The 23,607-nt window shown below is 50.3% G+C and overlaps 5 protein-coding genes across 6 annotated transcripts; 3 read left to right on the top strand and 2 right to left on the bottom strand.

Annotated features, from left to right (window-relative positions):
* Nucleotides 1-129: 129 nt before the first annotated feature.
* LOC308147788 (uncharacterized protein) lies at nt 130-2,484 on the bottom strand (the record flags this gene model as incomplete). Its single annotated transcript, XM_080520121.1, has 4 exons — nt 130-228; nt 444-539; nt 616-858; nt 2,155-2,484. The coding sequence occupies 4 exons, from the start codon at nt 2,482-2,484 to the stop codon at nt 130-132; spliced, it is 768 nt and encodes a 255-aa protein (XP_080376247.1).
* Nucleotides 2,485-3,321: 837 nt separating this feature from the next.
* LOC308147646 (uncharacterized protein) lies at nt 3,322-7,213 on the top strand. 2 transcript variants are annotated; one of them, XM_080519927.1, is made up of 11 exons: nt 3,322-3,583; nt 4,126-4,328; nt 4,404-4,571; nt 4,653-4,751; nt 4,944-5,067; nt 5,137-5,377; nt 5,450-5,496; nt 5,582-5,688; nt 5,761-6,241; nt 6,337-6,792; nt 6,884-7,213. In XM_080519927.1, the coding sequence occupies exons 1-11, from the start codon at nt 3,499-3,501 to the stop codon at nt 7,093-7,095; spliced, it is 2,223 nt and encodes a 740-aa protein (XP_080376053.1). In that variant the 5' UTR covers nt 3,322-3,498; the 3' UTR covers nt 7,096-7,213. The 2 variants fall into 2 exon arrangements, with proteins under 2 accessions (XP_080376053.1, XP_080376052.1); XM_080519926.1 differs by having other exon boundaries at nt 5,570-5,688.
* A 290-nt stretch (nt 7,214-7,503) lies between these two features.
* On the bottom strand, nt 7,504-11,876 carry f2 (coagulation factor II (thrombin); the record flags this gene model as incomplete). Its single annotated transcript, XM_080519515.1, has 15 exons — nt 7,504-7,656; nt 7,748-7,818; nt 8,233-8,411; nt 8,502-8,675; nt 8,751-8,918; nt 9,162-9,288; nt 9,377-9,493; nt 9,568-9,861; nt 9,946-10,079; nt 10,347-10,455; nt 10,606-10,671; nt 10,805-10,829; nt 10,934-11,013; nt 11,404-11,484; nt 11,810-11,876. The coding sequence occupies 15 exons, from the start codon at nt 11,874-11,876 to the stop codon at nt 7,504-7,506; spliced, it is 1,845 nt and encodes a 614-aa protein (XP_080375641.1).
* Nucleotides 11,877-12,459: 583 nt separating this feature from the next.
* On the top strand, nt 12,460-17,818 carry cdk15 (cyclin-dependent kinase 15; the record flags this gene model as incomplete). The annotated part of the gene is made up of 13 exons (XM_080520120.1): nt 12,460-12,471; nt 14,863-14,994; nt 15,102-15,196; nt 15,297-15,376; nt 15,485-15,579; nt 15,656-15,718; nt 15,828-15,951; nt 16,034-16,154; nt 16,254-16,347; nt 16,424-16,487; nt 16,647-16,695; nt 17,146-17,288; nt 17,361-17,818. The coding sequence occupies 13 exons, from the start codon at nt 12,460-12,462 to the stop codon at nt 17,471-17,473; spliced, it is 1,185 nt and encodes a 394-aa protein (XP_080376246.1). The 3' UTR covers nt 17,474-17,818.
* Nucleotides 17,819-19,681: 1,863 nt separating this feature from the next.
* Nucleotides 19,682-21,289, top strand: LOC308147786 (frizzled-7-A-like; the record flags this gene model as incomplete). The annotated part of the gene is made up of 1 exon (XM_080520119.1): nt 19,682-21,289. One exon carries the CDS (start codon nt 19,682-19,684, stop codon nt 21,287-21,289), a length of 1,608 nt encoding a protein of 535 aa, XP_080376245.1.
* Between the last annotated feature and the right edge of the window lie 2,318 nt (nt 21,290-23,607).

Below are 23,607 nucleotides of genomic sequence, written 5' to 3'. Positions count from 1 at the left end.
CAAACATGAATATAAACAGGTTTTGTTCCCCCGTGTTTGCAGTCGCAGCTGGTGGAGGAACTCCAAACTCCAGCTTCACACACACACACACACACACACACAGTCTCTGGAGGAGAGTTTCTGCAGGCTTCACGGGACTTTGACCAGGTCGTAGACGGGCTGCCGCACCGACACCTGAACGCGACATGTGGGACATGACTGTTTCCTCCACAGCCACTCCTCGATGCACTGCAGGGGGAGAACACAGTCAGGCCCAGGGCTCCTCTCTTAGTGGGGGGGGGGGGGGGGGGGGGGGGGGGGGGGGGGTCACCAGGTCAGGAGGAGGAGGAGCAACAAGCAACAACCGCCTGTTCTGCTCCTCCCAGAACCGCGACGAGCAGCTCAGACCGACATTGTACACAATATAAAAGCAACGTTTCCACTGTGTGTGTGTGTCGTGTTACCTCTTTGTGGAAAGTGTGTGTACACTCCAGCTCTCGGGTGCCGCTGCCTTGGTTCAAGTCATTGTGACAGATGAGACACACACTGTACGCATCACTCTGCAACACACACACACACACAGATTAGTTACACAAGCTATTTTTTGCAGTCTGACTTGTATATGTGTGTACCCACCAGCGACATCACGTTGCGTCTCCTGAACTGGCTCCGCCTCTCGGGCGGCACGGCCTCCGGGATTGCCGATATGAGGGACGACCTCCGCTCCAGGGCGGCAGGTTTGAGGATGACAGGGGAGGAGGACTCCTGCGGCGAGGGCAGGAGGCGGCGGGAGGAGGTGCGATGCAGTAAGACCCGCGCCGTGACGGCGGCACCGCTGGACGAGTGGAGGCGCGACAGCTGCATGGCCGAGAGAGTCGCCTGAACCACAGACGGATTACCAGTCAGTTAACCAGTTGTGTAACGACACCGTCAACCAAACCATAAACCAGTCGAGAGTAAACCAGACAGTTAACCAGTTAATTAACAACACAATCCCCCACATCATTAACCAGTCATTTAACTACTCATTTTAATAATCTGTTAATTAGTCAACCAAGCAGTAAAGCAGTTAGTTAATGAAAGAGTAAACAAAACAGTTTATTAAGTTGTCAAATAGATAACCAGTCATTCAATGTCAATTTCCAGTTCAGTTAACAGACAGTTGACCAGTTCGGCCACTCACCAGTCATTAAAAACAGATTATTAACCAGTTCATTGACATCACAGTTACTCGGTAAATCAGCAAAACACAACCACAACAAAACAAGAAAGAAACAGCCGAGCAGTAAAATGAGCAGTGTGATATGAACATGAGTGAACAGTCTGTCGGAGGCGAGAGACTCTGATCCTCACTGATCCCATCAACTCACTCAAAGCCTCATTAGTGAGCACATGTTAATACCCGCGGCCCCGACGGCTCCGGGCCCACTGAGCTAAATATGGGCCGAGGCCGACCACCCCCACCTCAGAGGGTCATACCGTCCACACCGATGGATGAGCGGCGGCCGGGTCTTCAGGAATGCTCACAGACGATGGCGTTCAGGAGTCTCGCCATACTAATTCACTTGTATTGCACTTTTCAACTGGCTTCATTAGTCCCCAAGCGCTTTGCACTGTTAATCACATTCACACACACACAATCACACGCCGGTGGAGGCGGCTGCCATTCAGGAGCAGTTTGGGGTTCAGTGTCTTGCTCAAGGACACTTCGTCATGTGGACAGGTGGAGATGGGGAATCAAACCTGCAACCTCCCACAGCCAGTTTTCAGATGTGTCCACAGTTAATGGTTTCCAGAAGTATCGACAAACAAAGAAGTGTCCCTGAATCCATGCAGCGGATTGTCCAACCACAGACTATGACACAGATTAGAAGATTAGAAATACTTTATTAATCCCGGAAGGAAATTCTTAAAATGTGTTATATGAAAATACGTCATACATGTGGCTGATACCAACTCTAAATGCTTCAAAGTTGAACATTTTGATATCTCCTCATGGTTTCACACTGGACTGAGGCTCTGGCCGGTTGCCTCTCTGCATGGCTGCCGTCATCATCACTACGACCACCAGATGTCACTACGAAGCTGCATGGTTCTGCTTTTTGCTTTTTCTAGTGCAGACCCTGTCTGTGGGCCTCCATAAACAGTTGATATGGTTATGAAGGCTCTACTTACCGGACACGGCAGTGACGCCCGGCGGTCGACCCTCATTCGGACCAGAGGCTCTACGCTGCTCCTGCTTCCCGGCCTTCCTCCTTCCTTCGTTTCCTTCTCGTCATCCTCGGCCTTCTCTTCGACGTCTTTCTCGTCCCCGGGCTTTTTCTGTTGTTCCCCACCTCTGTACTGCAACATCCAGGCATTGAAGATCCTGGCATCTTCCTCTTCATCTTCATCTTCCTCTTCTTCTTCCTCGTCTCCCTCTTTCTCGTCTTCCTCCTCCGCTGCATTCAGAGGAACCTGCTCCTCAGTCTCTGATGATTCACTTTCTTCTCTCTCCGGATCCATGATCACAATGTTTGGTTTCATCAGAATCAGACAGACCGTTGATGAGCTGAGCTTCTTCGCATCGTCCTCCTCTCTAACGTGCAGTCTGCAATCATTTACTCACTCACTCACTCACTCGTTCACTGGCAGCTGACCGACACATTCATCATATCAGGCTGAAAATAAAGACATTAAGAAGATGTTGGGAAGCTTGGCAGAGTTGGCAGGTTCTCCTCTTCCTTTTAGCTGCTTTCCCTTTTCTGTCTCAACGTTCATCTCAACTCTCCGCTCTGGCCAGAAGTCTGGTAATCCGTTTACTGAGGAAGAAAAGGAGGAGGAGGAGGAAGATTATAAGGGGCTAAGTGAACATTGAGCTGCTTGTCGTGAGTCTGTAAAAACTGTAAACAAAGACACTTCTTGTGTTCTTTGTTATATATAAACTGAACATATAGTCGGGAAATGTCATCGCTGTATGTAGGAGCTGTTGAGGATCAAAGGTCTTGTTCAGGATTCTACAGCGATAAACTGTCGGTTGTGGAATTCAAACTTGTGAACCTCCAATCACTAAGTCTGGTTCTCTCACCGCTAATCCACCACTGCCCTCAATGGAAATAAAGCTGACCACTTATAAAACTAATCTATTTACAAAAACATTAATTTGAACATCAATATATTTGGAGAGCAGACATGAATTTATTTGATAACCATTAAAAAAAAAACAAAAACATTTTATTTGACTAACTCCGCTGACTCTGTAGTGCGCATGCGCCCCCCCGGATGTTTTTTTTATCCCGTTTCCGGGTGAAAGGAGGCGGGACTTCCGGTCATCGCTTGTAAACATCGCTGTGAGCGGAGCAAGATGGCGGACAAGAGCAGCCAGTTCTTCTAACTTGCACTTCTTATCCCCGAAATCTAAACATTAATTCAACTCAGACAGAAAATACGGTCTGAACTGTAAGCCTGAACAATAATACTTTCACCTGTTGAGCTTGAACAGAAACTCGTGGTCCGGAAAACTAGTCAAATCCGATAATTATGCCAGATGGACAACCAGGCGCTCAGCAAACTGCGACCACTGACCACGACTACACATCGCTGGAAACCTCGGCTAACAGCCCTGGTATGTGAAAAATGCCCCTTCCACCCCAACAAAGACATGTGTGCCACCACATGCTAAGATGTATTCAACCCAGGAATAGTCTTATGACAACCTAAAATAAGTAATAGCTGAGCTCACCGAAAAAGTGGATGTTTTTGGGTGTGCAGCTAAGAGAGACCCCCACAATGGTAGCCAGCATCTCCCTGCTTGTTGAAGTCAATACCACCGACATGAAGGCATGTAAAACCAGAATGCAGGGCTATGATACTAGGAGGCATTGAATTCTTTCTCAAATGTGATTATGACTGAAAGAAGCTCCCCTCTTAACGGAGTTAAGTTAATCTAAACGCATAATAAAATGCTCTTCATTCTGGAAGCTCCATTAAAGACTTAATTTTATGTATTCTAAAAACATCAATATTGTGTGATTGTGTTTGGGCAGACTTGCTGAGAGACTTGGAGTAACTTCATGACAACCAGCCACTGTTTAGTGATCAAGTTAATTAGTTAATTTAAATGTCTTCAGTCCTGCTTCACTCCTCCTCTCTGCCCCTCCTCTACAGCCTCCCCTCTCCCCCTCTCCTCCCTGCGCCTCCTCCTCCCTCCCCTCCGCCTGCTGACGGCAGCCATGTGGCATGTCGTGTGGCATCAGAGCATAAAGCATTACGGGATGCTGGAGGACTTTGTGTCCATGGTGACAGAGGCTGTCCCACAGCTGCTGACGGACAGACAGAGGAGTCTGTTGCTGCTGGCTCTCAGGGCCAAGGTGAGTGCTTCCTTCATCATTCACCCCCCCCAGAGTGAGGCAGACCAACAGGAAGTAACGCCTTTGGTTTGTCAGGTGACCCTCTCCAACCCAGACACTCCCGCTGTGTCCCCCCACTTGGACGAGATCCGCTCTGTCTCCAAGGCGACGGCGGATGAGGTCGTGGAGGAGTGTTGCTCTGCTCTGTTGTCCCTCAGCGCTGCTGTGACGCAGACTCCCGGCGAGGCGCAGCGCCTCCTGCAGGTGTGAGCTGAACTCTGACTCCTGCAGCTTTACGCTGACTCGGCCTTCTTTGCGGGACACATTTAACTGCTTGTCTTCCAGGAGGTCTTCGGCCAAAGCTTCGACTCTGCTCTGCAGTCCCTGTTTTCCGACCTGCTGTCCCGCATCGAGCAGCTGTTCCCTATCCCCGACTTCAAGCAGGTGCTGCGCCGCCTCACGCCGCCGTTGTCATGTTTCTCCGCTCTTAATGTCACTTTTAATGAGATGTACTGCAGAATTATGGAGACAGAAGATTGAAGCAAGCGCCTTCAAACTTCTCCATCACTGGAACTTAATCGGCAAACTGTAGTCCCAGGGGAGTTCAGAGGCTCAAACATGTGGCGTTGTTATCAGGCTGCCTCGTGGCTCGATACTGCCCCCGATGGTGTGGAGGACTGCCTGCAGGAGGCGCACAGGGCGGAGTTGCGGCAGCTGCTGACCAATCAGAGCTGCTCTCTGGAAGGAGCCTTGACGGCAGGTACGAAAGTCCAAACCGAAACACCACCGAGTGCAGTGAATGTCGGTGTTAATGACGTTGTTTCCTCAGTAGGTGGAGACTCAGAGAAGACCCTCCTCTCCGTGTGGTCCCACCCACGCTTTACCAGACTGACCAATCCTGAGCCTCCTGACACCCCGCCAGATGCTCCACCAGATGTGGAGCCTGCGAAGGTGGAGGTGGTCATGGTGAAGGACGAGGAGGTGATTGGTGGGACCGAGGTGGAGGCGTCCAATCACAGCTCAGCAGACGGCAATGAGGAGTGTTTACCTGAGGTGGAGCAGGCGGACAGGTGAGGGGGGGGGGGGTGAGTCCTGATCCTCTACTCTCCTCAGATTCATAATAACCAAGTTGCTCCTGAAAGGTGGAGGGACTCGCCTGGAGACACAGTTGACCATCCAGAAGACACAGGTAAGGCCTGTCCCTCGCCCGTCTGCATCCATGCTTTGTTTCTGTCACACCTGAAGCTCTCTGACTCTTCCAGTCGGCCAATCAGATCCCCCCGAGGGCCCAGCTCATGCTCTGCACAGCATTTCCCATAATTCCCAGCGTGTGGCTCACAAGTGTCCTCGCTGTGGGAAGTGTTTCATCTACCGCTCCCAGGTGAGCCTCAGTACAAACTTTCTACTTCGCCCTCACTGAGACGGACAACCGACGGCGGCTTTCTGTCTGCAGGTCATCCGACACCTGCGCACCAGCAAGACCTGCCGCCGGCCCATCGCCGCCGCCACCGCCGCCATCCAGGAGCTCCGCGCGGCGGAGCCCCGCGCCGCCAGAGCACACTCCTGCTTCCAGTGCAGCGCCGTCTTCAGAACCAAAGCCGAGCTCCTCTCGCACCAGCGTGTGCACCGCATGCGCCCCAGCTACCGCTGCACCGACTGCGACGAGGAGTTCCACCACCTGTCCAGCTTGACCAATCACAAGCAGACGCACCTGGACAAGGCCGGCTTCGCCTGCCGGCGCTGCCACCGGGTGTTCGAGTCTGCGGCGGAGCGCGACGCTCACCGGGCGCAGCACCGGCCGCCGAACCTCACCTGCACCGTCTGCTCGCAGGCGTTCGGCTCGCAGATGCAGCTGCTGCGGCACCTGCAGACGCATTCGGTGGAGGGAGCCGAGCTGCAGTACACCTGTCGCTACTGTGACCTCAGCTTCTCGGGTGAGTCGCTGCCACACCGCATTTGTTCCATACAAGACCACTGACCTTTGACCTCCTGCGGGCTTTGAAGTGACTGGACCTGTTTGTGTCTCCAGGAGTGACGCAGCTTCGTATCCACCAGCGGACACACACGTTCCGCTCCTTCCAGTGCGACCAGTGCAGTAAGACGTACGGTTCCCTGTCCGGCCTGCAGTCCCACCGGGCCAGCCACTCGGCCGACAGGCGCTTCCTCTGCTCGCAGTGCGGCAAACGCTTCAAGACCCCCCACGGGCTGGAGTGCCACCTGCGGACGCACACCGGAGAGCGGCCGCACCGCTGCCCCTACTGCCCCAAAGATTTCACCGCGCTCGCCGGCCTCAACGTGCACGTGCGGCGGCACACCGGCGAGCGGCCGTACGTGTGCTCGGTGTGCGGCAAGGGCTGGCCGTCCGGCGGCGACCTGCAGAAGCACATGAGGGTTCACACGGGCGAGCGGCCGTACGTCTGTCAGGACTGTGGGAAGACCTTCTCCCTCTCCTGCCACCTGAACGAGCACCGCCGCATCCACACTGGTGAGTTTTCTCCTCTCTCACACTTAAATGTTAGCGACTCCGTTCGCTGGATTTCTCTGTGACTCCAGTGTCGTCGTCTTCCACCTTCCAGGGGAAAAACCCTTCTCCTGCCCGGACTGTGGGAAGTGTTTACGGAGGAAGTTCGACCTGAACAAGCACATGTTGTCTCACAGCAACGTGCGGCCTTACGTCTGCAGCTTCTGCCCCAAGAGCTACACCCGCAAGACTCACCTCACCCGCCACCTGCTGACGCACCGCGCGGCGCCCAGCCAGGAGGCGGCGGGAGCGCGGGAGGAGGCGTGACGGGAATCCACACGGCGGCTCACCGACTGAACTGTGTGTCCTGCAGGAGCTTCAGGGGGGTTTCCATCGAGCCCCAGATGAATGAACATGTGTGAAGCCTGCTGCTGTTGTGGCGCTCTCTGATAAAATGTGCTGTCAGACACGCGCTGTGTTGTTCTTGAGTGTGTGTGTGTGTGTGGCCACTGGATTTTCAACCTCACAACATTAGAATCAATAGAAAACAGCCTCTTGGTGTGTTTGGTGCACTTTTATTCAGAAACAAAAACATTGGTCACCAAATGGTCAAATCCCAACGTGTGTGTGTGTGTGTGTCTGAGATACTGCCCATGCAGGCGATGGTGGTATTGCGTTGTCAACTTGTTGCCATGGGATCCAGAGAATATGAGATAAGTGTGTGTGTGTTTTCGCTCAGTCGTCGCTTCCTCCCGTCTTCTCGATGACCTTCTTCATCCACCGGGTCATCCTGAACAGGTGAGTGTAGAAGCCGTATTTTCCATCGCGGTCGCAGCCTTCGCCCCACGACACAATACCCATCTGATACCAGCGATTCTCTGTCGGGTGCTACACACACACACACACACACGTTTACAATTTCAGATTGAAGCTCGTCATCATTTAGATTCTTATAAAATTGCAGTCTGCTTTGACTCGCCTTCATCACAAATGGGCCGCCACTGTCTCCCTCACAGGCGTCGCCACGTTTGGTGTCGTCTGGTTTAAAACCTGCAACGCAAACCGCTGACATTTAAAATCTCACATTTTATCTGCAGTTTTCACTTATTTCCATATTTGATATTTACAGGCGGTTCACTACACAATCATGTAGATCATATGTTTTATATCTGACATAGAAACACTGCAATAATAAACACAACAATTTTCACCATTAATTGGCAATCTAGATGTTCAAACTCGTTTCATCCATTTACTTTCAAGGTTTTTCTCTAACTCTACTAGAATAAGGAAAATTGAATTTACAAGAAGAGTGTGACAAAACAATAGGGAAAAAAAGTTTTTAATGATTGATGGATGGGTGTAAGAGGCCCAAAGATAAGAAACGAGGAAATGTTTTAATCCGGCCTTCAGATGGTTTTTGGTTCAGGACAGTCGGAAACCTGCAGCACAACGTCGTCTTACCTGCACAGAACATGTTGTTTGTGATCTTGACTTGTGTGGAACTGCGACAGATGTCCTGGTCCACGATGGGGAGGTGGATCTGCTGGAGGACTGTGGGTAAGTTCCTGGCGGCCGGGTTCCAGGTTTCCTTCAGGTTACCCCAACCGGTCACTCGACCCTTGAAGCCCTGGGACATGAGCCTGCCGGGAATCAAACCATCGACAGGAATTAATGCTTTAAGGACAAGGTGAAACGCGTCGGACGTGTTATGAAGCAGACGGTCATCCTACAGCTGGGCGACGGGCTTGCTGGGCAGGCAGACGGGGTGGATCTCATTGGTGAACTGGATCGGTCGCCTCATGTGCAGCAGCGCAATGTCGCGGTTCAGGTTCACCCTCCAGTTGTACTTTGGATGTACGATGATCTCATCGATGGCCACGATCTTCTCGGTGCCACGCTCAAACCTGGAGACGAAGTAAATTGGGGAAATCTGGAGGGTTTGGCACATTGACTCCAGGCTGCCACTGAGCTATCCTTACTGGGCTCTGTTGTGTTTTCCCAGACGAACCAGTATGTCGTTGGTGCTAAAGTTCTTGTTCCAGGGCGGGTAGAGGATGCAGTGAGCTGCAGTCAGGATCCATTCGTCGCTGACCAGGCTGGCGCCGCACAGCAGCTCCTGAGGGCTGCGCTTGTACAGCATCACCTGCCTGAGTGCAGAACAATCAGAGCTCAGCTTCTCATGAACAAAGAAAAATAATTTAGGGGTGCTTCTGAGGCTCTGTGATGTCAGCACCTCCCCCTTAAACCATTAGACGACCTCTTAAAACACTACAGAGTCAGAATCAGTTCAGAGAGTGCGGCTTGGTGGGTAATGGAGCACCAGGTCTTCAGGGGCTTGAAGAACACTGGAGGAAATGGTTTGCAGGAGGTTAAAAGCCAAATTCTGTTACCACGGCGCCGAAGCCACTTCGGCGGCGTCGCCCCCGACAATACGTTGCTCCCTGTACGACTCCAGCAGCTCCGCCTCCTTTGCATCCTTTATGTTGATCTTCTCAAACAGTGGACGCTCGCCACACACTGCAACGCGACAAACAGCCAAAGAACCAATCAGAACGACGGTCGACTACTCTACAGCTTGAAGATGGGCGAGGGTCGTCTCACTCACCGCTCTCTCCCTGTCCGAACGTACGAGGGTTGAAAACGTTTTTCCTGGCAGGACCAAGGACGGAGCGCTCCCGGCCTGCAGTCTGCGTCGTGTCATCATCGCTGAGCAGTGGGTCGTCTGGAAGGCAGACAGGTGAAGGATCAGACAGGTGAGGGATCACACACGTTGATTCAAACACAAATGTACTTTACCACAAAGGTCCAGCTCGCAGTAGTCGACAGTGATGTTTCCAGAAACTTGAACGTAGCACCAAGGGCCCTCGGGGTCATTGTCTGGGTTTCGACACTTGTTGCCTGGCAGGGTGACCTCTGGGATGAAGTCCTTGTCCAGACTGAGAGCTATTGCCTCTGGTGAGGACCACAGCAGACAGGCGTGGCCTCCCATGGTAACACTCAGGTCACCATCATAGTCGATCCCGTAACTCGGCAGACACGCCGTGGTTTTAACGGGCTCCGGAGCCTTGGTGGGTTGAACGAAGTCCTCCCCTTTCAAACCGAACAAGAGCACCGGGTGTCATGGTCCTGCTCATCCAGGAAGTACAAGTGACATGCGCTCCGTCAGACACTGACCACAAACCGGGACGCGGCAGGACTCTTTCTGCACAGACGGGTCCTGAGTGAAACACCAAGGCCCCTCCGGACGGCTGTCAGGGTTCCTGCAGAAGTTCTCCGTCAGGAGGGGGTTCTCTGAAACGTTGTACTCCCTGCACAGGTCGACACAACACCCGTCACAAAGGCAAACAGGAAGTCAGACAAGCAATCAGGTGAATCGGACGGCTGAACACGTAATCTCACAGGAAGACAAGTACAAATGTAATTCGATAGGTCAACTGGTAATTGCAGGATGGGTGGTGGTGAACTCGTCTGTACCTTTGGTTACCTGCTGACGGATCTGGGTTATATGGTCAGTTATGGGTTGACGGGTTCATTAATAAGTGGCCTGCTAATGAGTTAGTTGGTTGGTTGGTTACCTGCTGATGGGGTGGGGGAAGCTGTGTCTCCAGTGCTGGCATGCTCGTCCTGACACAGTGATGTTGATGTTTCCTTCGTAGTTCAGCCCCTGACCAGAGATGCACTGACCTGAACACACACACACACACACACACACACACACACACACACACACACACACACACACACACACACACACACACACCCTCAGCAAGAACGCACAAACCAACAAAGCTCAGGTGAACCCGTGTATCTGTATATGTTTGTGTTTGTGTTTACCTTGTATACACTGCCGGACCAGCTCACTGGTCTGTGCCGTTCTTGCTATCTGGTTTCCTTTACAGTCTGGGAAGCAGACACACACCGCAGTAAGGTGTTTGTTTGTGTGTTTGTCCGGCTGGTCTGGACTTTGTTCATGTTTGCATGGCGGCACACAGCAGAACAAACATTAAGAAACGTCGGACTGATCGGTACATACCGAGGTATTTCACCCAGAAGCTCTCCTGTGGGATCAAACAGGGATGTGGTTAGAGTTTAAGCAGCCGTTGTTGTTGTTGTCGTCTGTGCTGTTTGTGTTTGTGGATGACATAGTGAAGCGTTGTCGTACTGTTTTGTCCGTCTGCTCGAACACCTCTCTGGCCTCTTCATGGTCGCAGATTTCCTCCACACATTCTCTCTCCAGGTTCCCTGACAGGGAAAACGCACAGTAAATGACCTTTGCAGGCCTTCAGACTCAAATGTAGATATTTGTGTTTCCTTCAAATCTTTCTCAAGTTTCTCTGGGGTCGTTTTTTTTATTTTGGGTTTTTTGTTTTGTCAGTTTCTGTCTTTTTGTGATATTTTTTTAGGAGGGTTGGTTTTTTTTTCTGTTTGTTTTGTCTCCTTTGAGATTGGTTTTTCTAAAGTCAGTGAGTTCACATGATGCATTTCTATTTCTTGAAGTCCACATGGTCAACGCTGACTGTGATCACAACCCCTTTTTTTAAGTCGACCATAATCAGTCAGCACTGTAAATTCACTTTTGTGATTGTCGCCAGCAGAATAGCAAGCAGTGAACTGTTAACCTGACAGTCTTACCTGGTTTCATCTCCTCAAACATCTGATTGGCTCGTCGGTTCCGCACCAGGACCTGCGACGCCCGCTGGCTGTCGAGAAAAACTACAAAGCAAACATCGGCATGAGAGCGAGGCGATATCTTTTCCGGGTGGTGTTTGAGTTTTAGACGTATTGAACATGCCACAGATTGTACTTGTACTCCTAAAGTATTAAAACATCAATACAGGCCAACAGCATCTGATCCTGTTCAATCTGCTGTACAGGGATGATAATGTCCGAGCTAAATGTCGGGTGAAGTACACAGAATTCTCAGATTTTACGACAGTTCCGCCTGTGAAACACACGGTAAATTTCATATTTCATGCGACTGCGACCCAACGTCGAGTTCTTCCCACGCACGCGGCAGAGTAAAGAGTAAACCTGGTACCATGGTCGGCCACACTGCTGTGCAGGAGGAACAGCAGCAGGACTGCGGCTGGTTTTGGGTCCACCATGATCCAGAGCCTCAGAACCGGATCCAGCAGAGTGGCTGTGCAGTGTGTCTCTGGCCGTCCGTCCCGCTCTCCTTTCTGAGGCCTCGATATTGACCGGCGGGTCAAAGTATGAGGCGCTGCGATGAGTCCGACCTGTTTACTTTGACTCATCGTAACACCCTCGCCCTGTCGCTTTCAGCCCTGCAACCTTTGTTTTTAGCTTCAGTGTTGAATTAAAGTCACATTTGATGGATTTTCACCTGCAACTTGTCTGTTTAAGCCAGGATATTTAGTTCCTTGTTAGCAGACGACTCAGTTCTCTTCTGATGGATTATTTGGTTAATTGTTGACCAGTTAGTTCTCCAGTATGAGCTGATGGGTGAGTTAGTTCTGTGCTGGTGGCTTGGTTACCAGAGGAAACTCAGTTGTGTTGGTCATCATGAAAAACTCTCTTAGATTCTGTCTCTGAGGTTCACCTGATGCATCAGCAACAAGTCTTTACACTTTACGGTTTTGTAAAATTGGGACGATGAACCTTTGGTGACGGTTTCTGCTGCATTTTCTCTCCTGAAGGTGGCGCCACACAAAGCACGTTACTGAGAACATGACTTTGACTGTAAGAAGTCCATCCCCTCAGCTGCCTACACACACACACACACACACACACACACACACACACACACACACACACACACACACACACACACACACACACACACACACACACACACACACACAGATTTCGAGATTCAGAGCGAACAGCACAGAGGGAGACTCGGTGAAACGGTATCGACCAACTGACTCAGCACAAGCTCGCACATCAAATATTTACCTGCCGATACCGAGAGGTGAAAGTCTGCGACGGTGCAGACAAACTGATGGAGGAGGACCGACCACACACACACGTACATTCATCTCATGACCTCCATCCACTGCTTTATTCATTCATTCATATATACAGTGAATGTGACGTTTGTTTCCTAAATGTTTCACGTCATTCGGTCTCTCAGTTACTGAGTTAATCAGTTGGTCCATTTAGTTGTTACATCCTCAACTGGGTTTAATCGATTGAGGATAAGTTGGTGAGTCAGTCAGTCGAGTTCATAACCTTCATCAGAGCTGAAACTTTGCTGACGTGTTCTATATTTTATGTTTATTTCGATTTGAGGAAACACAAATGGCAGGAGATTAAAATGACTGCCTGCGTGTTTTTTCCTCTAATGTGACTTCAGTCTGCTGACATAGATTTTTTTTTTTTTTAAGTAATTAGACCAAGCAGGAGTCTCCAGGGAAGAGATGCAGTCAGGAGTTGGAAGCGTCGGCCATAAGTGGTGGTTTTGCAGCTACTTAGTAACTGATTACAGTTACTAGTTACTAATGCAGTAACTGTAGTTGTCCACTTGAGGGCAGCGTATACACACTCAGGGCTGAATGGACCTTTTTGTTCTCTTTCTCTCCGTGTGTGTGTGTGCGTGTGTGTGTGTGTGTGTGTGTGTGTGTGTGTGTGTGTGTATGTGTGTGTGTGTGTGTGTGTGTGTGTGTGTGTGTGTGTGTGTGTGTGTGTGTGTGTGTGTGTGTGTGTGTGTGTGTGTGTGTCATGAGACTCTGTTTTCGTGGGAGTCATGAGACGGAGACGAGGAGGAGGACTTGGGATTCCACAGAGGAGAAGGAGTGGAGGTGATGGAGGCCGTGTGTCTGTGGGTGAGGGAGGTGAAGAGGTGCTTCTGTGGGGGGGAGGAGGAGGAGGAGGAGGAGGAGAAGGAGGACAGCAGAGGAGAGGAAAATGAGGAGGAGGAGGAAGAGAAGGAGGAGGCGGTGGGCTTCAAGAGGAGCAGCAGCTCCTCGTCCCTCCCACCTGCTCAGGTAGGTCCTGGACGGAGGTCAACACTGTAAGAAGTGAGGGAGAGATGGAGCGTCGCTCACTCAGTCACAGCAAGAGAAGAAAGGATGATGATCCTTCTATCTTGAACTGTTTATTCTTTTGAAAATTAACTTTCATTCCAGTTCTCATAATGCCACGGGAACCGTTTTTAAATAGTAATTTTTAAAGCCTCTGTCCTGATTCTAAATTTTACAGTGTATTTTGCTTCATTTCTTATCGTGTTTGTGATTTCTCTACTTTATAGCCTGTTACAGTTTTTAACTTGTGTGTTTTGCAGTGTGGCGTGTTCATATTTTCAGCAGGGTCGTCACATTTCTTCTCAGTATCTGTCTATATTTTACAATGTAGTCCTCAGCTTCAGTTCCAGTCACAAAAATTTATGTTTGTTTAAATTAGGGGTTGTGTTTTTAAAGAGACATTACAGTTTCAAGGGGGTATTTCAAATTTAAGGTGTTATTTTGTTTTACCTGGCCATCATAGTTTTATTTTTTTAAGGCGGCAGTATTCGTTTTTAAGTGGTAGAATTTCAAGATAGCGGCCTTTTTGCCTTTTGTGTCCCAGTTTGACCTGGACAGGTTTCCATGGTATTCTAATAGCTTTGAAGGTCCTACAGTATGCAAAGCTCACTTTATCGTGGTTTTCTGGCCACACAGCCTTCCTGTGAAGAAAGTCCGTCATCTCCCTCACTTACTTGCTCCACCTTTTTGCAAATATCTGCTCATACAGTCAGAATCAGATATTTTCCCTTCATGATGTCACTTGGGGAAAATAACCACTCCCTCGGGTTGTAGATTGCTCCCTTTGATCCTCCCACAGGTAGATGGGCTTTGCCCTCTAAAATTACAAGTGGGCGCCATTTTTTTCTCACAAACACTGCTGGAAAACGGATACAGCTCCTAAGCATTTAAAGGTACAGACTCAGAAACAGCCTGTTCTCAGTGTTGCCACTGGAGGGACTTTTAGCCGGATAACATTCAGGACCAAGGCTGGGTTCACTTTCAATATAATGTCGTTGGACATCGGAAACCAATTCTGTACAATATAGGACCACTGAAGAGTGTTTGCTGACATGTTTTGTGTCCCACCAACCAGTCTTAGAGGTATGAACCTGTGTCTGTGTCCCAGCTGGATTCGGACCGGTCGGGGTCGCAGCCTCACTGGTTCCACACCCTGCAGACCCGCCGGCTACGGGGCCGTCGAGGACGCAGTAACAGTGACCCTCTGGGAGGGGGCGACGACGAGCAGTCCTTCACCTGGGTCAGCTGACGGGTCAAGTGGGGATTGGGGGGTGGGGGGGGGGGGGGGGGGGGGGTGGGGTGGGGGGGTAGCGTAAGCCGTCAGTTGACCCGTTCTTGCGTGTCCAGAAAGCGGGTCTGCAGTTCGGAGCGGCTCAGTCGTACCTGAGTCTGGAGAAACTGGGAGAAGGAGCGTTCGCCTCCGTCTACAAAGGAATCAGCAGGTTCATGTCCGGTGTTAAAACAAGTTCTCGTGCATTTAATGTTGCTTCTTTCACGTTTTGTGACTGTTGAATAATGGCGAGCGTTTCTTCTTCTGTGGAGGATAAACGGGCAGCTGGTGGCGCTGAAGGTCATTCGTATGAAGACGGAGGAGGGCGTCCCGTTCACCGCCATCAGAGAGGGTGACCAATCGCATCGCTGCCACATTCCCCACCCTGACGCTCATGTCACAGTGTGTGTCCGTGTGTGTGTGTGTGTATGTGTGTGTGTGTGTGTGTGTGTGTGCACAGCATCTCTGCTCAAACATCTGAAACATGCGAACATCGTCATCCTCCACGACATCGTTCACACCAGAGAGACGCTCACGTTGGTCTTTGAATATGTGGTGAGTGTGACTCGTCGGACGACGGTGTGACCGTGTTGTTGTATTGATACTCTTGTTGTTGTTGTTGTTGTTGCAGCAGACAGATCTTGGTCAGTACCTGGCGCAGCATCCTGGAGGTCTGCGCTCAAACAACGTGCGAGTAGGTGTGCTGACGCTGCGTGCCGCCTCTGGAGGGCGCTGCAGATACACACACTTCTGACCCTGTGTGTGCTTGTTTGTGTGTTTGTTTGTGTGTGTGTTTGTTTCAGCTCTTCATGTTCCAGCTGCTCAGAGGTCTTTGTTACATCCACAGTCGGAGAATCCTCCACAGAGACCTGAAGCCCCAAAACCTGCTCATCTCCTACCTGGGGGAACTCAAACTGGCAGACTTTGGTCAGACACACACATGAGATGTTGATGATGATGATGATGTTGATGAAGATGACTGAACCAGGTGGTTCTGGTTGTGGTCCAGGTCTGGCCCGGTCCAAATCCATCCCCAGTCAGAGCTTCTCCTCAGAGGTGGTGACTCTGTGGTACCGACCTCCTGACGTCCTGCTGGGCTCCACCGATTACTCCACAGCTCTGGACATCTGGTTACTGTCTCTTCCTCCTCCTCCTCCTCCTCCTCCTCCTCCTCCTCCTCCTCCTCCTCCTCCTCCTGACAGTGTTTTTATTGTGGTTGTCGTCGTCAGGGGTGCTGGCTGTGTGTTCGTGGAAATGCTGCAGGGGACGCCGGCATTCCAGGGAGTCTCAGATGAGTTCGAACAGCTGCAGAAGATCTGGGCGGTGGGTCTGGGGTTTGTTTTTGTTTTTGTTGTCGCTGTTGTTGTTGTTGTTGTTTACATGAGAGCATCCTGTGCAGGTGGTCGGCTTTCCCACTGAGAAAAGCTGGTCCGGTGTCAGTCTGCTGCCGAACTACAGACCAGGTCCCAAACGTTCTGTCCTACTTGTACATGTCCTGTGAAATTTAAAGGGTGAAGCTGTTGTTGAGTTTTAAAGTTGCTCACTGTTATTGTTGCAACTTTGTTTGTTTTTACAGTTCTTATAATGATGACGTTTGTTCGTTTGTGTCTATTTTTTTCAAGACTGGTTTCATCCGTCTGAACCGAAGTCGTTCAGGACAGTTTGGAAAAGGTACATCGACAGTGTTAAATTCAGAGTAATGAATTGGCGACTCTTTTGATGTTTGCTGTTGATGCTACACTCAAATTTGTTGTAGAATCTAAAATCTTCTTCAGAAGATACGTTGCCGTTATGAGCTAAACATTTTAACATCCAAACATTTTGCTGTGGATGTTCAGATGCAAATATTAGTTGTGGATGCTAATATTTCCTGCAGATGCTATCATGCTAATATTTCCTGCAGATGCTATCATGCTAATATTTCCTACAGATGCTATCATGCTAATATTTCCTGCAGATGCTATCATGCTAATATTTCCAACAGATGCTATCATGCTAATATTTCCTGCAGATGCTATCATGCTAATATTTCCTACCGATGCTAACGTGCTTGCTAACGTGCTGCAGCTGTTAAGCTGTTGATAATTGTTGCAGATGCTAACATGCTAACTTGTTTCTCAGACTGGGTCAGCTTCCCTCTAAGACGGAGGATCTGGTCCAGAGGATGTTGAAGGTGGTTCCCGCGGACCGGATCTCGGCCGAGGATTCCCTGCAGCACCCGTACTTCAGCACGCTTCCCATTCCCATCATGCACCTCAGAGACAGTAAGGACGCGGCGACATGCTACACGCGGCGTTTTTGTTGTGCCTTCCTGACTCCCGACGTTTGCCGTCCAGATGTTTCCATCTTCAAGGTTCCCGGTGTTCGTCTGGAGACGGAGGTCAAGGACATCTTCACCCCGGCACGCCGCATCAAACCCTCGCTGCTGACCGCCATCAAATGGAGCTAACGGACGGACGAAGCGGACAGAAGGAACTCAACCAAGATGAAGTGAAAAGCTGGGCGGAGTTGGCAAAGGAGAGCGTTGACCAGCAGGTTCCGTTACGCTCCCTTCAGCCGGGTTCGGTGTGGAGAGCAAGTCAGTGGGGGTCAAGGGTCAGCTTGTAAGTGTAGTGGATGGAGGGTGGATGTAAAGCATCCTGACAGCCTGGTGGATGGAAGTTTCCCTCATGCAGCCAGTTTAACATAAGCTCACTTGACTTTTCCCCCCCTCCTGTGAAATAAACCCGCTTTCAAGAGTATTTATGTAGAATTTAATATAAAGTGTTCATCCGCTCCTCTGTTGTCCCGTTAGCCCTTTGTTAGCATGTTAGCTGCGGCCTTGTGCAACTTTGGTTTCATTGTTTGTTTGGCGATATAAACTGTTATTGATGTTGTTATTTGTTTTCTGTCATTACCATGCAGATGTTCGGTTTTCGTTGGGCTTACCACAGTGTTGATAGTTTGTTGTTGTTTACTTGAAGTACACAAACAAAAAAACAAAAAGAAATCACCTCATATTTAATGATAAACGACGACAAACAAACTCACTTACACAACCTCACAGTTTTGTTTTTTTAGATTGTCACTTCTTGTGTTTATTTTTTGACGCTAACCCTAAACCTCACCTGTTTTCACATCGTATTCATGTCATAATTAAATACCTAATAATTCTTCAGTACATAGAATTGAAAAACTCCCTTCATCGTTACATTAATATTCACTCTCGCCACCGGAGGGCCTCGTTGACCTGAGACTGACTGCACATCTGGTTCCTTTGTCTTGTTTTCTGAAAACAAAGAGACGCTTTAAGCCCAAATTTGACTCCAAACAAAGGGCTAACGCTTCGTTTACATGCAAAAAGAGAATGTTTAGCATTCCGTGAGCTTCGTTCGCTCCTCTTTGTTTCGAGTTGCTGCGGCGGTTTGTTTTTATCATCCGTCTCTTGTTTATCAGTAAATTCAAATTAGCGTAGTTATTTTCAAAAAACAGAGGAAGTTTGACTTTTCCCGTGTAAATTTGTTTTTGTCCGATCAGTGATTGACAGAAAACCCGCGTAGCTTTGAAGGCGGCGTCTCTTTGTGGAGATGAAAGAGACGATGGGAGGTGTTGGAATATTTAACTCTGTTTGTGTTTCCGTAAGTTTGATGAGCGACGGCGAATTTACGCAGTCATTAATAAATCAGGAAGCGCGGCAGCCTTTGATCTCCGCCCTCTGAAGACTTTTACTTTGTTTTCTCTCGGTTTCACCCAAATTTAGCGAAATCGCTACGGAAACCGACGTCAACTTTGGAGCTTAAAAGGCGGCAAAGATTTTATTCACAGCTTTTGTTAAAACGGGTGAGTTGTGTGATAATTGTTCGCCAGGCGATTCAAACAGCAGAAAGGCGAGGCTAGCTCCTGAAACAACCGCTGCTGCGCTTCCAAACGCAAACGCTACATTCAAAACATTAAATTACAGTTTTACATGGTTAGAATGTCGTCGACATGCAGAAAATATCTTTGAATTTGTTTGATGGTGGCGGAAAAATCCATGAAGATCCTGAAATGAATCCAAACAGTTGAAGACGGATTTATTTTGGTGTTCATAACGGCTGCTTGAGTCTCAAAACATGATGAGGTGAAGGTGAAGCAACTGACAGGTGAGGGTTGACATTCAACGACATGCTTATACGCAATCATTTGATCTTTGATCGAATCAATGTTTATTTCAAATATAGATGTTGTAAAAGTGATTTCTCCCAATAGGTCCCGCCTCTTCTACCTCCAGCATCCAATCAGCCGGGAGGCAGCAGACAGAGCCGAGTGATGAGAGGCTGGAGGCGGCCCCTCCCTCGCCCCCCCTCTGCAGGCGGGGGTGAACACTGAGCAGGGGTGTAGACGGCTGTCAGAGGGAGGAGGTCCAACCTGCAGGATAACGAGCCAGAAACATCCAGCGGAAGAGTGACGGGGAAGTTCAGAAGAGTGGAACTCTGCAGGAAGGGTTCGGGCTGCTGGGTGTGACTGAAGGAACTCACCGTGTGAAGGAGCTTCTCCTGCTTGTTTTTTGGTGTTTGTGTTGTGGAGACCTGCAGGACGCTTTAATCTGACAGTGGAATCGTTTTGCGACCGTCCCTCAGATGTGCTTTGAATGACCTTTAAAGCTTGACTCAGTGGAAAGTGTCCCCTGTGGGCGGTCATGGCGGTGGGGGGCTGCAGGAGCCGGCTCTGGCTCTCAGGCTGTGCTCTGGTCCTCCTCCAGCGGCCCGGCACCAGTCAGTACCAGCCGGATCTTCCTGTCCCGGATCGCCGCTCCTGCCAGCCCATCTCCGTCCCCCTCTGCATGGATATCGCCTACAACCAGACCATCATGCCCAACCTGCTGGGCCACAGCACCCAGGAAGACGCAGGACTGGAGGTCCACCAGTTCTACCCGCTGGTGAAGGTCCAGTGCTCCACAGATCTCAGGTTCTTCTTGTGCTCCCTGTATGTGCCGGTCTGCACGGTGCTGGACCGGGCCATCCCGCCCTGCCGGGCCTTGTGTGAGCGTGCCCGGCGGGGCTGCGAGGCGCTCATGAATAAATTTGGCTTTCAGTGGCCGAAGAGGCTGCAGTGTGAGAACTTTCCAGTGCACGGTGCGGGGGAGATCTGCGTGGGTCAGAACATCAGTGATGGACCCCCCACTGAGCCCGGTCCATCCTTCTCCTGCCCGGCTCAACTTCAGGTGCCCTCCTACCTCAGCTATCACTTCCTGGGGGTGAAGGACTGCGGAGCCCCCTGTGACACCTCCAAACCCGACGGCCTGATGTATTTCCGTGCAGAGGAGCTGAAGGTCAGCCGGCTCTTGGTGGGTTCCTGGTCCTTCCTGTGCGCCCTCAGCTGCCTCTTCACCGTCCTCATATTCCTGATGGACACCCGGAGGTTTCGATACCCAGAGCGGCCAATCATCTTCCTGTCTGGCTGCTTCTTCATGGTGGCGCTGGTCTACGGCGCTGGCTCTCTGCTGGAGGACCGGGTCGTCTGTGTCCAGAGGTTCAAGGAGGATGGCTACAAAATGCTGGTCCAGGGGAACCAGAAGGAAGGCTGCACGCTCTCCTTCGTGGTCCTCTACTTCTTCAGCATGGCAGGCTCCATCTGGTGGGTGGTGCTGTCCTTCACCTGGTTTCTGTCTGCCGGGATGAAGTGGGGCCACGAAGCCATCGAGACCAACGCACAGTACTTCCACCTGGCCGCCTGGGGGGTCCCGGCCATGAAGACCGTCACTGTGCTGACCATGGGACGGGTGGAGGGGGACCTTCTCACTGGCGTCTGCTACGTAGGGATCCACAACACGGAGGCCCTGCGGGGCTTCGTGCTGGTGCCGCTCTTCATCTACCTCGTCACCGGCGTTCTTTTCCTCTCGGCAGGTTTTGTTTCCCTGGTGCGAGTCCGGACCATCATGAAGCACGACGGCACCCACACCGAGAAGCTGGAGCGCCTGATGGTCCGGATGGGCGCGTTCGGCGTGTCGTACTCGGTGCCGGCTGCCGTGGTGGTGGCCTGCTGCTTCTATGAGCAGGCCTTCCACGCCCAGTGGGAGCAGACGTGGCTCCTGCAGACCTGCAGGACGTTTGGCCTGCCGTGCCCCGACACGGACTCCCCGCCCACCGCGCCGGACTTCACCGTGTTCCTGATCAAGCACCTGATGATGATGACGGCTGGCATCAGCTCAGGGTTCTGGGTCTGGTCCAGGAAGACGCTCCAGTCATGGCGACACTTTTGCAGACGAGCCAGAAACAAGCAGGCGGCGCCGACGGTGGAGACCTGAACCACGACGGGGACGAGAAGCGTGGTGTTGAGGTCCTGGACTGATTGATCGTGGATCGTCTTTGACCTGAGATGCTTCTTCCTGACAGAACATGTATATAATTGTGTTTGACTGCAGATATTCAGTTTACTGTGTCAGCAAAGTGTTAATATTTTACTCAGGAAAACTTCACATTCACAATCGAAGACTTTCTTTTTTTTTTTCCTCACGCCAAAAATTGCAGTTCTGATCTTCACCAGAAGATGGCGGCACATATCCTCACATTCACACGTTTTATCTACTATTTCTTGATGTGTGTGTTTAAAAAAAAAAAAAGTTTATGTACAACTCCACAGGGTTTAAGGTGTGTGTGTGTTTTGGGCTGGATGGTTGTTTGATTCTGGAGTTTATATTTATTATTGTGTGTAAAGCTCTTGATGTTTATCCCTGTCTGGTCCAAATAGTGTTTGATTAATAATATCAGGTTTTGTCTGTGTAACATGTCTATGTCTGTTTTTTAAAATTAAGATTAAAAACAATAAATAAAAGATTTCCAGGATAAATGATAAACTTCTCGTCAGATGTAATGATGATGTGAGTTTGATTCGTCCGAAACTTTGAAATGGAGTCAGGAAGAGGTGAACGTCTGGAGAATGTCAGGAACCGGCAAGAGGAGGTGAAGATGCATGTTTCAGGCTTTTTGCTTGGTTGACCTCCTGGTTCTAGTTGTCTGGTTGACCTCCTGGTTCCAGTTCTCAAGTTGACCTCCTGGTTCTAGTTCTCTGGTTGACCTCCTGGTTCTAGTTCTCTAGTTGACCTCCTGGTTCCAGTTCTCTAGTTAACCTCCTGGTTCTAGTTCTCTGGTTGACCTCCTGGTTCTAGTTCTCTAGTTGACCTCCTGGTTCCAGTTCTCTAGTTAACCTCCTGGTTCTAGTTCTCTAGTTGACCTCCTGGTTCCAGTTCTCTAGTTGACCTCCTGGTTCCAGTTCTCTAGTTAACCTCCTGGTTCCAGTTCTCTAGTTGACCTCCTGGTTCTAGTTCTCTGGTTGACCTCCTGGTTCTAGTTCTCTAGTTAACCTCCTGGTTCTAGTTCTCTAGTTGACCTCCTGGTTCTAGTTCTCTAGTTGACCTCCTGGTTCCAGTTCTCTAGTTAACCTCCTGGTTCTAGTTCTTGAGTTGACCTCCTGGTTCCAGTTCTCTGGTTGACCTCCTGGTTCTAGTTCTCTAGTTAACCTCCTGGTTCTAGTTCTCTAGTTGACCTCCTGGTTCTAGTTCTCTAGTTGACCTCCTGGTTCCAGTTCTCTAGTTAACCTCCTGGTTCCAGTTCTCTAGTTGACCTCCTGGTTCTAGTTCTCTGGTTGACCTCCTGGTTCCAGTTCTCTACTTAACCTCCTCGTTCCAGTTCTCTGGTTGACCTCCTGGTTCTAGTTCTCTGGTTGACCTGCTGGTTCCAGTTCTCTAGTTGACCTCCTGGTTCTAGTTCTCTAGTTGACCTCCTGGTTCCAGTTCTCTAGTTGACCTCCTGGTTCTAGTTCTCTGGTTGACCTCCTGGTTCCAGTTCTCTAGTTAACCTCCTCGTTCCAGTTCTCTGGTTGACCTCCTGGTTCTAGTTCTCTGGTTGACCTCCTGGTTCTAGTTCTCTGGTTGACCTGCTGGTTCCAGTTCTCTAGTTGACCTCCTGGTTCTAGTTCTCTGGTTGACCTCCTGGTTCCAGTTCTCTACTTAACCTCCTCGTTCCAGTTCTCTAGTTAACCTCCTGGTTCTAGTTCTCTGGTTGACCTCCTGGTTCTAGTTCTCTAGTTGACCTCCTGGTTCCAGTTCTCTAGTTGACCTCCTGGTTCTAGTTCTCTGGTTGACCTCCTGGTTCCAGTTCTCTAGTTAACCTCCTGGTTCTAGTTCTCTAGTTGACCTCCTGGTTCCAGTTCTCTAGTTGACCTCCTGGTTCTAGTTCTCTGGTTGACCTCCTGGTTCCAGTTCTCTGGTTCATCACGTCCGAGGTTTGCGAGTTCACGGCTCCTGCCGATGGTTTTGGCTCATGGGTTTCTGAGCAGCGGAGGCAAGGCGCTCCTCGGTGATTAATGACTTTACTTTGGCTTCAGTCCCTGTTTTTCTTGGATTTCTGCTGCCGAGCTGCAGATAAAAGTCGACTCGCAGCCCTCCGTCTTTCCTTCCTTCGTTTCTGCTGCAGAGGAACAAACCACCACGGCGCCCCCCCCTCTGAGAGCCGCCGGAGGGCCGGGACTCGCCGCTGATTACCGCTGCAGCATCCGTCGGCGCGACCCGCTGTGATCTTAAACCCGGAGGGAGCCGGTCCCGGCACACCTGCAGGTTTGTGGGTG

This window comes from Blennius ocellaris, assembly GCF_963422515.1.
Source record: "Blennius ocellaris genome assembly, chromosome: 24".
Lineage (NCBI taxonomy): Eukaryota > Metazoa > Chordata > Actinopteri > Blenniiformes > Blenniidae > Blennius > Blennius ocellaris.
This window is presented reverse-complemented; position numbering and strand designations above follow the sequence as displayed.